The 14,154-nt window shown below is 44.4% G+C and overlaps 1 protein-coding gene across 1 annotated transcript in view; it reads left to right on the forward strand.

The window, feature by feature from the left end:
• The window catches only part of LOC100009266 (uricase), a gene marked incomplete at its 5' end in the record, with an annotated part of 40,399 nt that extends 26,537 nt beyond the window's left edge, over positions 1 to 13,862 (forward strand). The window contains 4 exon segments of the mRNA NM_001128073.1: positions 6,678 to 6,864; positions 8,631 to 8,754; positions 10,705 to 10,788; positions 13,405 to 13,862. Of these exon segments, the coding sequence (NP_001121545.1) occupies positions 6,678 to 6,864; positions 8,631 to 8,754; positions 10,705 to 10,788; positions 13,405 to 13,479 (470 nt within the window). The 3' untranslated portion in view covers positions 13,480 to 13,862.
• Between the last annotated feature and the right edge of the window lie 292 nt (positions 13,863 to 14,154).

A 14,154-nucleotide genomic window follows, 5' to 3' on the forward strand; every position in this document is an offset into this window, starting at 1 on the left:
CCAGGGCTATGTCTACAAAGATGTTTGTATTGTCTCTCTTTGGAGAGCTGGGACGTAGGCTCTTTTGGTAGAAAAGTTTAATTCTTAATTTTTTTATTATCCAAGAACTACGACCACAGATATTATGATGTATGTCTATGTTACAATCAGTGTCATAAGAAATGTCCTGGTGTAGTCTTAATTGAAGAAAATAAATCTCTCTCTCTCTCTCTCTCTCTCACACACACACACACACACACACACACACACACCCCAGTTCATGCAATGTGAAGGCTATTATTATAAACCCCTGAGTAGTGCCTTTGGTAAGAAGTTGTCTTACAATGATAAGACTTCTACCCCTTCAAACATGGGTCCTGGGATAGGCATTTGGCACAGTAGTTAAATGCTGTTTGGGATGCCTTCAAGTGCCTGAGTTTGAGTTCTGACTCTGCCTTCCAATCCAGTTTCCTGCTGATGCAAACCCTGGGAGGCAGCAGGTGGTGAGCCAAATACTTGGATTTTCCTAGCCGTGTGGGAGACCTGGCTTGAGTTCCTGGCTGCTGGCTTTGGCCTGGCCCATCCTGGCTGTTGCAGGCATTTGGACAGTGAATTAGTGAATGGGAGATTCATTCTCTCTCTCTCTCTCTCTCTCTCTCTCTCTTTCTCTCTCCCTTGCCTTTCAAATAAATGAATAATTAAAAAAAATAGGTATTTAATTACACAGTCAGCTGTGGAACTCCCAAAAAGGACTCTTGCCATCAGAATATGTAACTGAGTTTCTCCTCGTAGATTTAATTTATTCTCTCTTAACAACAGAGCAAATGTTTATGGAAACCCTGATGAATCTTGAGCATCATTTGAAGTCTTTGGAATTGTTCTAAAACTACCATTATGCTGTTTCTCCTAGTAGATTTATTTATTTATTTATTTATTTATTTATTTTTGACAGGCAGAGTGGGCAGTGAGAGAGAGAGACAGAAAGAAAGGTCTTCCTTTTTGCCATTGGTTCACCCTCCAATGGCCACTGCGGCCGGCGCGCTGCAGCTGGTGCACCGCACTGATCTGAAGCCAGGAGCCAGGTGCTTCTCCGGGTCTCCCATGGGGTGCAGGGCCCAAGCACTTGGGCCATCCTCCACTGCACTCCTGGGCCACAGCAGAGAGCTGGCCTGGAAGGGGGGCAACCGGGACAGAATTCGGTGCCCCGACTGGGACTAGAACCCGCCGCAGGCGGAGGATTAGCCTAGTGAGCCGTGGCGACGGCCCCTAGTAGATCTTTTAAAGCTACATTGTTGAGCTGTACCTTTAGCTGTTTCAAAATCTACTGGTTCCGTGGAGGAATCTGGAAGACAGAAAGAAACTTGTTCACTCAAAGGGATGAGGGCTGGTGTTGTGCTTGTGACTTCCCAAGCCCCAAGATGAGAATTAGTCTGTGCATGTGTGAGGCAAGCTGTTGGCATAGATGTCATATAGTAACTGGATCTTCTGAACTCTTTCTCTGTTGAACTGCATGCTTAGCTGAACCTTGATGTTATGGAGGTGGCTGCTACTAATTTGAACTAAATTGGTCCTAAACCTCTGTACTATTTGAATTACAGTGCACAGTTCTTTAAGCACCAAATTTCTCCTGTGCTGACATTCATTACAACAATTCAGCTAAGCCTGGGTAAAATAGAGGAATGGGCCTTGGAGATGAGACCTCAAGTATGAAACACTATCTTGTGGTGGCCAAAGAGAAAGTCCCCCACATCCACTGATGGGAGGGCAGGTTGGATAGGAAGATGGTTTTAAGGAAGGGAGCTGTTGAAATCAGAGTCCCTGGAGGAGAACACATTTAGGAGGTGACGAGGTGAGCAAATGGAAGAGGTGAGACAGGGGAAGTGTAAGACCAAGGACAGAGATGGCCACAGCCAAGAAGGCTGTTGATGTCCTTTAGATGTCAAGGTGTACTTCGGTTCCTTTATAAGAGAAGTTCTTGGTGGACACCAGGTCCTTTACAGTCCCTGTGATCATCACAAACGCCAGTTCACTTCCTTCCCTGTGTGTGATGTCATCTCCCCACACCCAGAATTGCATGGAGGGAGGGAGCTTTTGCATCCCTTGCATGAGTTACACTGACTCTCAAGGGTAAACGATATTTAATCGATCTTCATTTTTTCTAGCACTGTACAAGCTTGAGATTTTCCACTAGAATGATTTCATATAGTTTTAAAATATCCTCCTTTTAGCTATTTGTGTCCTTTTTGGAGGTGTTAAATGTGGAAGCAATTATCCTCTTCATGACAAGATTTTTTTTTTTCTCTTGGCTCTGTAAAGCTTTGTGCTTTGTGACACCTGATGCGTAGGTAAGAAATTGGGCTTATTTTCTATTAATTCACTGTGAGTTTTTCACTTGGAGAGCTAAAGGGTAGGATGTATGCTTCTCCGAGAGATAAACCACAATCTGTTAAGTGTGTGGGAGGACACTAAAAGCTAGAAAAGATTATATTCTAGCACAGTAAAGTATGAAAAACCTTCCTTTTGCATTATACCATAACCGTGGCAGAAAACTCAGAGGAGGGAGGATGCTGATTAAGTGGTTTCAAGGGAAGTAACCTGGAAAAGGACAGTCTTTTTGGTTGAATTACTTCTTGTTAGTCTAAATTGGAATCTTTGTTGTTGGGTGTGAGGTTTTGTATTTTTAGTTGATGGGCCCATGAATTTGAAAGCTTCAGATTCTTACAAGTGTTCAGAGAGCTGGGATGCCGCCAACAGAGAAGACAAAATAAGCTCTCTGATTTCATCCAGCGTGTCTAACGCGTGCCAAGGAAAAATTTTTTTTTAGCATTCAAAGAGAATAGTTTGTATTGTTGTTGATAAAATGAGGGCACCAGAGTAGATGGTTTGCTTTCTGCCCAAACTGTGCAACAGTTAATTGTGTTTATGAACGTGAGACATTTTATTCTGTGTGAAACTGATGCCAGAACAAATTTTCTTTTCTTTTTAAAGATTTATTTATCTACTTGGAAAAAAAAGATAGAGATAGAGATAGAGAGAGAGAGAGAGAGAGAGAGAGAGAGAATATCTTGATCTTCCATCCGCTGGTTCAATTTCCAAATGGCCACAACAGCCAAAGCTGGGCAGATCCAGAGCCAGGAACCAGGAGCCAGGAGCCAGGAGCTTCTTCCATGTGGGTGCAGGGGCCCAAGCACTTGGGCCACCTTCCATTACTTTTCAAGGCACATTCGCAGGGAGCTGGATTGGAAGAGAAGCAACAGGGACTCGAACTGGTACTCATGTGGGAAGCTGGCACTGCAGACAGCAGCTGTGTCATAACATCGGCCCCATGCCAGAACAAATTATATAAATGCAACCACTTTCTCCTTTTTCAGATTTGCATTTCTTTTTCAGCCAATCTAGATGTTTTTAAAGTGACCTAGCAGGACTGACACGATCCTCAGGTCAATAAATCTCCCAGGGACAGAAGTGGAGAGGGAAACTTGTCACAACCCAAAGAACTTTTGTAAACCTTGGAAAATATTTCCAGGTGACTGAAGTGGATAAGGAAAGGTTAATTCTGCTAAAACCATACTAACTTTCATGGAGCATTTCCTCAAAGGCACCCATTCTCCCAAGTCCTTTATGTGCATTGTTTTAGACCTGTATCCACTCTAGTAAATAGGTGTGATGACCATCTCTACTCCACAAATGAGAAAGTTAAGATAGTGAGAGGTGAAGTAATTTCTCCAGGGACATAGTGCTCTTAAACGGCGGTGGGGGAAGCAGGGAAAACACTAGGGTTTGAAATAAAGCATCTGAGTCCTAAAGTTGTGGATTCAACCCCCATGCAACGCTGCATCCAGGAATCCTTTTAAGATTCAGTCTCTTGGAAGAGCCGAAGTTCGAACTGCTCACATGGATGCTGATGATCAAAGCCAGTTACATAAGAGTTGAAGTTTGCCTTACTTCTCTTCCACCTTAATTTTAGTACCATTCCAAAGTTTCTGCTAGTCATGTAAGTGTCACTCCTGATTACAAACTCATGTTTCATTTCTATCGGATTCTGTTTTCTGGAAGGAATTACTATTGGAAGTGGATTCTGATATTAACTCGAAAAGACTTAAGGAGTCAGTCCATTGAGGGATCTCTGCATTTCAACAGGAAATTTTTATGGAATAAAAAGTTTTCAAGATACTCAAAAGCCATTTCTTTTTTTAAAAAAAATTTATTTATTTATTTGAAAGTCAGAGTTACACAGAGAGAGAAGGTGAGGCAGAGAGAGAGAGAGAGAGAGAGAGGTCTTCTATCCGCTGGTTCACTCCCTAATTGGCCACAATGGCTGGAGCTGCTCCGAAGCCAGGAGATAGGAGCTTCGTCCGGGTCTCCCACGCAGGTGCAGGGGCCCAAGGACTTGGGCCATCTTCTACTGCTTTCCCAGGCCATAGCAGAGATCTGGATCAGAAGTAAAGCAGTCGGGACTTGAACCGGTGCCCATATGGGATGCCAGCACTGCAAGCGGCAGCTTTACCCACTACACCATAGTACCTGCCCCGAAAGCCATTTCTAAAAGTGATGTATCAATCTCCATTTCAGACCAATGGGGACTGTACTCTCCAGGCTGGGGCCGCTGGTTGAGCCCCTCAAGTCACACTAAGGAGTGGAGGTAGCAGCCTTCTTGTCTCCTGGAAAGATCTCTCATAGCACAGAAATGGGGAAACAGTTAAAGGAAGGAAGAAATACTGCATAGATGGAGAATGATAGAAAACGGGGTAACAAAAGCATGGACTCTCGATGTGGTGCTGAATTTGAACTTCATGTCTGCTAGTTTCTAGCCATCTGATTATAGGTAAATGCTTAAAAGTCAGTTGCATAGAAAGCTTTGATGATTAAGTAAGACAGAGACTGAAAAGGCAGCAACCAAAGGCATGTCTCCAGACAGGAGGGTCTCAGCCAGCGTCAACACCATTGTCCTCTCTTCCACCACACTGTGAGTGAGAGCTGGGATCAGGAGGGGAAATGGGAAGGACTGATGGAGATGAACTGTTTGGAAGAGAAAGGTAGGAAATATGACATACTTATTCCTTGATGTGAATCACCCTTGTTACACTCATTCATTCATTCATTCATTCAACAAATACTGACTGCTTCTTGGATTTGAGACTAGACTCACTGCATTTAGAAATTCTAATTTTGAGGCACTAAATCCTTATGCATTTAGAATCTGATAAACCCAGCCAACTGGAGGCATTAAGGCACTGCTGATATTTTTCTCATGATCCTCCTTCAGATATAGTTTCCAATGAGAACTTCAGAAAATTAAGCAGTTATCATTTTCTGTTTAATCACATTGTCCTGCAACACTCTGCGCAAAACTCCTTATTTAATCAGAACATATTTAATCAGGAGATCTGCCACTAACCACTGGTGATTGCTCTTTCTGATATGTTCACACAGGCAACATAGAAAAATACCAAAATACAGTCATTATTTATGTTCTGAAACTCCCCGCCTCTTGAGTTAAGCAGACCATTTGAAACCACATGTGTTGTAAACCATTGACTTTTCAGAGCTTTCCTGCATTTCAGTTGAGAATCATGAGTCACATTCTTATTCTCCAATGAAGACCACAGATACGGTGATCCCTGCCACCTCTACCCCTTGAGTTTTAGACTAAACAGGTCAAAAGGGACAGCTACTAGACAGAGCTGACTTAGAGACTAAAAAGAGGCAATAATTCTGTCCTCACACTTAGCTTTGTGGGTTTGCCAAGTGCTCGCTGCAAGTCCCCTGATGGTACCAGCCTGCAACACACAAATAAGGACATGGTAATGTTAATTCCTGAATTTTCTTGGTCTTGTAGCTTTCTCACTACAAAGCGTCTAGACTTTTCCAACAAACATGCCCACCTCCTGACAACCTCAAAGGGCTGTTTCGCACATGCTCAGGAAGAAGTTTGCACCCACTGGGTATATCTGCTGCCCATTGTCTCTGTCCGGCATTTGCCATGTCCGTTGTTTTCCACAGAGCATCACTCTGTGGGCCCTCCCTGTGTGTCATTGGGTACCATGTTCTCTTCTGGCTTCATTCAGCTAATGTAGTTACAGAGTGTTCATACAGAGAGAATCTTGGCCCTTCCTAAGACTGTGCCCCACCTATCACCTGAGTCTTGAGCTGTAAGTGCTGGGCATGCAAGTAAACAGCTTCTTCAGATTAGGCCTGGCACCCTCCCCTGCCCTGTTAGCTCATGAGGATCAGCAGAGATAGAAAAGGACCTGGGTCATCCCCTCCACTGTTTCCAACTCCTCCTCCTCTCTGAAAATTACCCATGACCCAACTGCAATCCTTCTCCTTCGGTCAATAACCCCAAGCCTTCATGCATCAACTGAGGCAGACTTGTGAGCCATGTGCCTCGTCCTCCCAGTCTTTCTTTAGGTACAGGGAGGTCCATGCTATTATCAGTCCATGACATTGTCTAGTTCCATTGCCTTCCTAACCACAAAAGAATAGAGATGCCATCAGGGTCTGGTGTCGATTGGAGTTGTCAGCCCCTTGGCTCAGACCTCAGAAGACACAGGGAGACAGAAAATATGAGCAGGAAAATGGTTCTTTGTATATGCACACTGTGCCATGTTTCTGTGACTACACTCCTCAGGGCAGGTGTCAGTAGGAGGCACTTTTGTCTACGACTTCATCCTCTCCTACCTTTCTGCTTTAAACAGGACTTCCAGTCATTCATTCTGGAATCAAAGACCTCAAGGTCTTGAAAACGACTCAGTCTGGGTTTGAAGGATTCATTAAGGACCAGTTCACCACCCTCCCAGAGGTGAAGGACCGGTGCTTTGCCACCCAAGTGTACTGCAAGTGGCGCTACCAGCACAACCAAGACGTGGACTTTGAGGCCACCTGGTATGAATGTGTGTAGGACCTGGTGCTGGGGCAGGTGGTATCTTCCCTCTTCCCTGTGGCCAGAGTTCATGGAGTCCTAGATCTGAAAGGGAGACAGAGCTATTTCCTGCTATCCAGAAATCCTTTCTGTTTTTTGACTTATTAAATCAGAGGTTCTCAGATTTCATGTGCATCCAAATCACCAGAAGATTGTTCAAATGAAGGCCCTGTGGTTCAGGCCCAGAGGCTTCTATACAGTAGATCTTGGGGGGGGGGGCTGAGAATTTGCATTTGTTACAATTTCTCAGCTGATGCTAAGGCTGCTGGACCAGACTTTGAGGCTCACAGCATCAAGTGAAGAGAATATCTGGCTTTGTGGTGATGCAGAGTTAACCTAGGGGGACCAGTCTGCCCCAGTTTGCAAGTTTTCCTGGTTTGAACACCAAAAGTCTCATGTCATTGTAGATGCCATGGTCCCAGGAAAATTGACACTATTGGTCGGTCACTCTAGGCTAAACTCAGAATGATATGATTTTCATAGATGTGCTTTGTAAATGACAAATGCTTTAAAAATGTCAAGGTATTATTACTATTATTATATCTTTGACAAGGGATAATTAGGCCTCTGAACTCCCAGAGTTTGCCTTTTGACTGGCAATCTCATTCCTTTGCTGAAGTCTAATTGTTAGGAATTTTCACCCAATGATGAGCTGCAATCTGCCCTCCCTCTCGGGAGCTCCCTCCCACTGGCACAGTTCTTCTCTGCTCCCTCTATTATGTGATAGGTTTTAAAATGCTTCTGGAATCTCACCTCATTCCTCTTTTTTCCTTTTATATTTCATATGTGCCCCATGGGAGCCTGCCATATTTATGGTGAGAAGAGTACAACATTGCACATGCCAACATCAGGGTCATAGGCTGGGGCTCCCACTAAAGAGAGGCACTTGGAGTGGGTCACTTAACTTTTATTTATTTATTTTTAATTAATTAATTTAAAAATTTTCAGCTTGTTTGACAGGCAGAGAGACAGAGAGACAGATAGATCTTTCATCTACTGATGCACTCCTTAAATAGCTGCAAGGCCGCAGCTGGGCCAGACCAAAGCCAAAAGTCTGGAACTAAATCTGGTCTCACATGTGTATGTCAGGGACCCAGTTGTTTGAGCCATCCTCTGCTGCCTCCCAGGATCCCATTGCTGGAAGCTGGATTGGAGGCAGAGTAGCTAGGACTTGAGAAACAGGCACTTTGATATGAGATGCAGTTGTCCCGGGTGTCATTGCTGCACCAAACACCCATTCCTGATTTAAATGTTACGCTCAGTTTCCTCATCTCTAAACTGGGGAAACTGATAGGACCTACTTTATCTCTATCAAGAATTCAGTGACAATCACAAACTGCCTAGCCCAGATTAGGCACAAAGTAAAACCCCTAATGTCACAATTCAAGTAACCAGTCGCACAGCTCAGTAAGATGCATTCAGTACTTGGGAGGCTTCTTCATCATGGCTTCCTCAAACATGGTGGGAGATGAAATACCCATTTGGTCCTGGTGCCAAAAGACAGCCCAGTGATACCCAATATGAAATGGTGTGTGTGTAAGGGAATGGCAAATGAGGGTGTGTGTGTGTGTGTGTGTGTGTGTTGACATTACAAAGTATTATTGTCTTTTAAAACCACCAATGAAATTGTTTTCTGGGGGGAGAAAAGTGCTGTACTTCTTTGCTCTATAAAGCGTTCCTAAAATACCATCCCATGAGAGTCCTCACTTCTCCTCTCTCTGTGTTTCAGGGACATTGTCCGGGACACTGTCCTAGAGAAATTTGCTGGGCCCTATGACAAAGGCGAGTACTCGCCCTCTGTCCAGAAGACCCTCTATGACATCCAGGTGCTCACCCTGAGCCGTGTGCCCCAGGTAGGTTGTGTCAGTTGCCATGATGAGGATTTAGAACCCTTGCTGTGTCTCCTGTCAGCTCTGAGATAGAGTTGTGAGTTAAAATAAGAAAGTGGGAGACACATGAAACATGACATCTGTTGTTGTTCAAAAGCTTGTTATAGCAAGTGAGAAGAGAGCAAAAAATGGAAAAATCTGTCCAACCCGAAAATGCAGGCCACTGCTGTAGTTCTTTAGTTTTGTTGAAAATTCTTCAAGTCTCTTCAGCCTGTCACTGATGTAAGCCTCGTGTTCAGGGTACTTGAATGCTTGGAGGGAAAGGTAATGAGATGGAGGGTCTGTGTTTCAGGGGGAGCCAGACAAAGAAGGAAGGATTGTAGATGTAGGCGAATTCATGCACCCATTCACCCATCCATTCATTCAATTGTGGAATCATTGTTATGTCTCTGGTGGTACCCCAAGGATCCAAGGATCCAAAGATCAACTAGACATGCCCCTACCCTCCAAGAGCTCCCGACTCAGTGCTCAACAACAACAGCAGCAACAATTAAGTAAAATAACAACACAATAAAGAATAATTGTCATGGGATACTCATTCCGGCCAGCCAGATTTTCTGGAGGGAGATGTGTTTGAGTTGATCCTTTAGGGACAATGGGAGTCATGAGTCTGCTCTTAAGGATGCAGGGCAGGGTAAGAACAAGTATGGAGACAGGAGGAGAATGATGGGCTCACTACCTTTTAAGGATCTCCTACATAGGATGCTCTAGGAGTGAGAATCTCTGTGTGTGCCTAGCAATGAGGCAGACACCAGTCAGGAGGGCTTTTGTGGTCTTATTTATAGAGCCTGTGCTCTAAACTGAAAGTTCTTAGGGAACCACTGAGGGGTTAGGCAGAGTGTGGCGTGACCAGATTTGTGCTCGAAAAGTAGAATGGATTAAAAGGCAAGGACACCTGTTAGGGTGGTATTGCAGAAATGTGGCAAGGGAGCGTGGGCAAGTCTGGTGAGAATGAAGGGTGGAGCACCTCCCTTAGGCCTGGGCAAGGGGGAGTCCCACGATGGCACAGCACTGTCAAAGCTCCCCTTTCAGGCCTTCTTCTGCTTGGGCCCCCTCCATGGGTAGGACCAAGGCAACAAACCCTTTAGGAGCCATAGTTCTCAGAACTTCCTGCCCAAGAGCCCTGAGAATACTTGCAGAACACGGGCTAAGCTCTTCCCGAGATCCATTCTGTGAAGGGCAGGGCATGTTCTTGATGTGCACAACTGAGGACTGAGAGCTGGCAAAGGGTGGATGCTTGCAGAAGATATGGAAGGACTGACTTGCAAGCCAGAGTGCCTGCCCACATGAACCCGAGAGAGAGAGAGAGAGAGAGAGAGAGGGAGAGAGAGAGAGAGCATGGGCCAGGTGCTGGGGATTGACTCTTCCCGTGTTGTCATGTCCTGGCATGGGACTCCAAAGAGTAACAGAATTTTAAATTAAAACCTGGATTTCCAGGTTGCTATAAAGGTATATTTTTGTCAAGTTAGAAGAAAGAACATATTTCACTTAAAAGTTTTTTAGCTTAATTTATAACTTCAAAGTCTTTACAAATCTGGCACATGGCTCTCCAATTATAGTTTTACTCCAGGGCTTGTCGATGTTAAGGACATACTGGGAGAGGAGGGAATAGAAGGAAGAGGAATTCAGGATGATGATCGACCGATACCTGCCAGCCAGTTGGATGCTGAAGAGGTCCCAGGTTTCTGACCCAAAGAACTCTTGTTTTCCCGAGAAGCACTGAGATGAGAAGAGAGAGCCTAACACCTGATAATAGGACTAGCAGGAGAGAACAGAGGAACACCAGAGGGTGTTTCAAACACAGAGCTGGGACCTGAGTGTCGGGGCAGTGGATAAGTGGGATGAGGGTGGGCAGAGTGACAAAGTGACAGATTTAGAGTTGCCCAATGTGATGCATACTGTTGTGGATTCCAGATAGAAGATATGGAAATCAGCCTGCCAAACATTCACTACTTTAACATAGACATGTCCAAAATGGGACTGATCAACAAGGAAGAGGTAAGAGAACTTAAAAATATTTAAAGCACATCTCGATCCCATCCCCTTTGTGCCTCTTTATAAACTGGGGTTGATAACATCACAGTTAACAGCTATTGCTTTGGAGGAATATTTATTTGTTTTATGCATACATATATCTAGGTATTTATTTAACATTTTATTTTAGAATAGTTTTAAATTTATAAAACAAAAATTGTGGGGTAGTAATATACACAGTTCCTGTATACACTTCAGCCCATTTCCCATGTTAGCATCTCATATTAGTATCGTTGTCACAATTAACTTAATTCATTTATATTTATTTGAAAGAATGAGTAATAGAGACAGAAAGACATGTCTCCTACCTGCTAGTTCAGTTCCTAAGTGCCTGCAACAGCCAGGTTGGGCCAGGTTGAAGCCAGGAGTCAGGAAGTGAATCTAGGTTTCCTTTGTGGGTGGCAGAGCCATTACCTGCTGCCTGGCCTATGCATTAGCAGAAACCTGGAATTGAGAGCAGAGCCAAGACTCAAACTCAGGAACTCCAATATGGGGTATGAGCACCCCAAGTGGCATCTGAACCTCTATGCCAAATGCCTGCCCCCGCTTTTGGGGATATTTGTAGTTGCCATTGATTAGAAGCCTCTTAGACTCTGGGCCTTTCAAATGCCTGAGGCTGGAGTATCCTAGAAGTGGATGGATTTTTATAGAGGAGGGTTGGGAGTAACAGAGAGGAAAAGGCAAGGAAAGAAGAGAGTGTGCCTAACGAACTGCTCCGAGAGCGACTTCTCTGAAAAGCGCCAGCGAGGCTGCAGCTTCGTTACTCTTCCACGACGAGGCAATGAAGAGGAAAAAAGGGATTCTCTTCGCATTTTTTCCCTCTTCTCATTTTTTCCCTCTTCTCAACCATTTGATTAAGTGGTCAGTTTAGTAGCTCCCAACACACTCTGAGTAGATGAAAGGGTATTTGTGGTTTTTTTTTTTCTTTCTGTGTTTGTGTTTCTAATTGCAATTATAGAAGGCAAGATGAGGAAATTGAGTTTTTGAAAGGAAACCTTTATTTTGGAAAAAGTGCTTTACTCTGAGTTGTTTGTAGCCACAGCAGAAGGTTAAACCACTCAATGTGTCTGACTTGGCAGCCCGGAGCCCTGATCCCTTGCCTGTTGTGGTCAGTTCCCAGGAACAAGCACAGTCTTTGCCCCTTGGACTTTCAACACGATAGTAGTCCTCCACTGGATCCATCCTTCCACCGCTTTCTTGGATTGGCAGCACATGTTCTGGGTGACTTCTCTGGTATAGGAGGGAGTGAGTAGAGAAGGAGCCACCTACGAGCATGGCTCTCCTGCTGCACAGTCACATCCACTGGGGGAAAAGGGCTAGGGCTGGAGTCGCCAGAAGGTCTCCCGTTCTGGACCAGCTGCTCCAGGGGCATTGTGACTGTCCTGCAAATAATGCTGATAGACACCACTGAGATTTGCACCACTGTTGGTTGCAGGTGGAGCTTGGGGGTGGTGTTGGGAAACACAGGTCAAGCCCAGGTGCCTGACAGAAGTGATCTAGAGCCCTGAGTTGCAGAGACGAGCAACCTCAGGCCCATAAACCATTCATTCTCGGAAAGGATGGAAACACTACTGTCTTCTCCAGGGTAGAAAAGGGTAGTGACCACCACAAGGCCACTGACCAGAGTGCAAGGCCTTTTAGAAATGATTGGCTTCCAAAGGATGGGAGACGACCTGAAAGTGATCCTGGCCATATCCACCTGAAGCAAAATAAAAGAGCATGGAACAGAAAAAAGGTCAGCTACCATGACCAGCGTGGTGCTCAGCTCAAGGACCCCAGGCAGAGGGAGGAGGGGGCTTGTCACTGACCCCCCACACCTGCAGGGGTCCCTCCTGGAGGGCTTGCTGATCTGCCCCTCTAAGAGGTCAGACTTGCAGCTCCTACTGGGATCTGCCAGAGGCCTCCAGGCAGGAAGACCCCGAGTTTCTTTAGGTCAGGGCTCCACATAAAGGCATCTGAGGGACTGAACAAGCTCTCCCTGTGTCTATATCTGTGTCTGTGTCTGTGTCTGCGCTTTGGGGATGGCTGGAGCCAGTCTGGGGCCCTCACCCAGCAGGTGTGTATGAGGTAAAGGCAGCACACGAGAGGTATGAAGTTGGATGCTATGACAACAGTAGAGAAGCAACAAATGACAAGGCAGAAAGACAGAGCCCCAGAGTGCAGCTGTCCGGGGCCATTTAGCGCTGAGCTAACAGCCCAGCAGTCCTCAGCTGATCCTGAGGGCATGGTGGCATTATAGCTTTGGACAGTGATGGATGGCCGAAGTGAATCATCAAGGAAAGGTCAAACTGTGTTCCAGCACTCTAGTTAAAAAGCAGGGGTATGTAATGCATTTTAGAAGCATTTGTATCCTAATGGTCAAAATTTTTCAAAAACACTTTGCTTTTCTGGAAAAGCAAGTCATCTATCAAACTATCACTGCAGAAATAAGCCATTCTCATGTTTGAAATGACTTTACTCTGGGGTACACACATTTTCCTGGTTGATAAGTTGTTGTTTGCATTGTTGTCTTAGTACTGACTCATTTATAGGAGAGGGCTGTTTTAATGTGTCTGAAGTTACCAAGTGCTTTTTCTGCAGGTCTTGCTGCCATTAGACAATCCATATGGCAAAATTACTGGTACTGTCAAGAGGAAGCTGTCTTCAAGGCTGTGACATTGTGGCCACTGGCAGGAATCTACTCTCGGCTGAGGAGTTCCTTTATTCTGTTTTTGATACTGGAGATTATAGCCATGCACATTTTCAACCTGGAATATTGACTTACAGTGTTCACTTTCCTCTCATAGGAAATAATTTATTTTGTGCACATCTTGCTCAGCAAAGATTTTGTGGATTACCTTATTGGTAATAATAATGTGCATCATAGATACAGTTTGCTTGAAAAACTGAGCAGAATTAGAACAGTCATAAATCAATATTTCTTTTTAGTTGTCTTGTGCCTTTCTACCTTAGAGAAGCTTTAAAGTTAATTCATTAAGAAAATCCTCATGAATTAATGGGGATGTCATCATCAATTAATTTGTGTGCAAGTTAAAGCAGCAAGTATTATTTTCATCCTACTGATGCTTCTGAGTAATGCAGAAAAGGAAATAAAAATCATATTGAAAAATGTCACAGTTGTGACTTCAATTGATTGAATATTTGAAATCCTTTTTTTAATTTTTTTAAACTTTTATTTAGTAAATGTAATTTTCCAAAGTACAGTTTATGGATTACAATGGCCTTTCCCCCCTATAACTTCCCTCCCATCTGCACCCCTCCCATCTCCTGCTCCCTCTCCCATTCCATTTGCATCAAGATTCATTTTCAATTCTCTTTTATACAGAAGAT

The sequence above is a fragment of the Oryctolagus cuniculus genome, chromosome 7 (assembly GCF_964237555.1).
Source record: "Oryctolagus cuniculus chromosome 7, mOryCun1.1, whole genome shotgun sequence".
NCBI lineage: Eukaryota > Metazoa > Chordata > Mammalia > Lagomorpha > Leporidae > Oryctolagus > Oryctolagus cuniculus.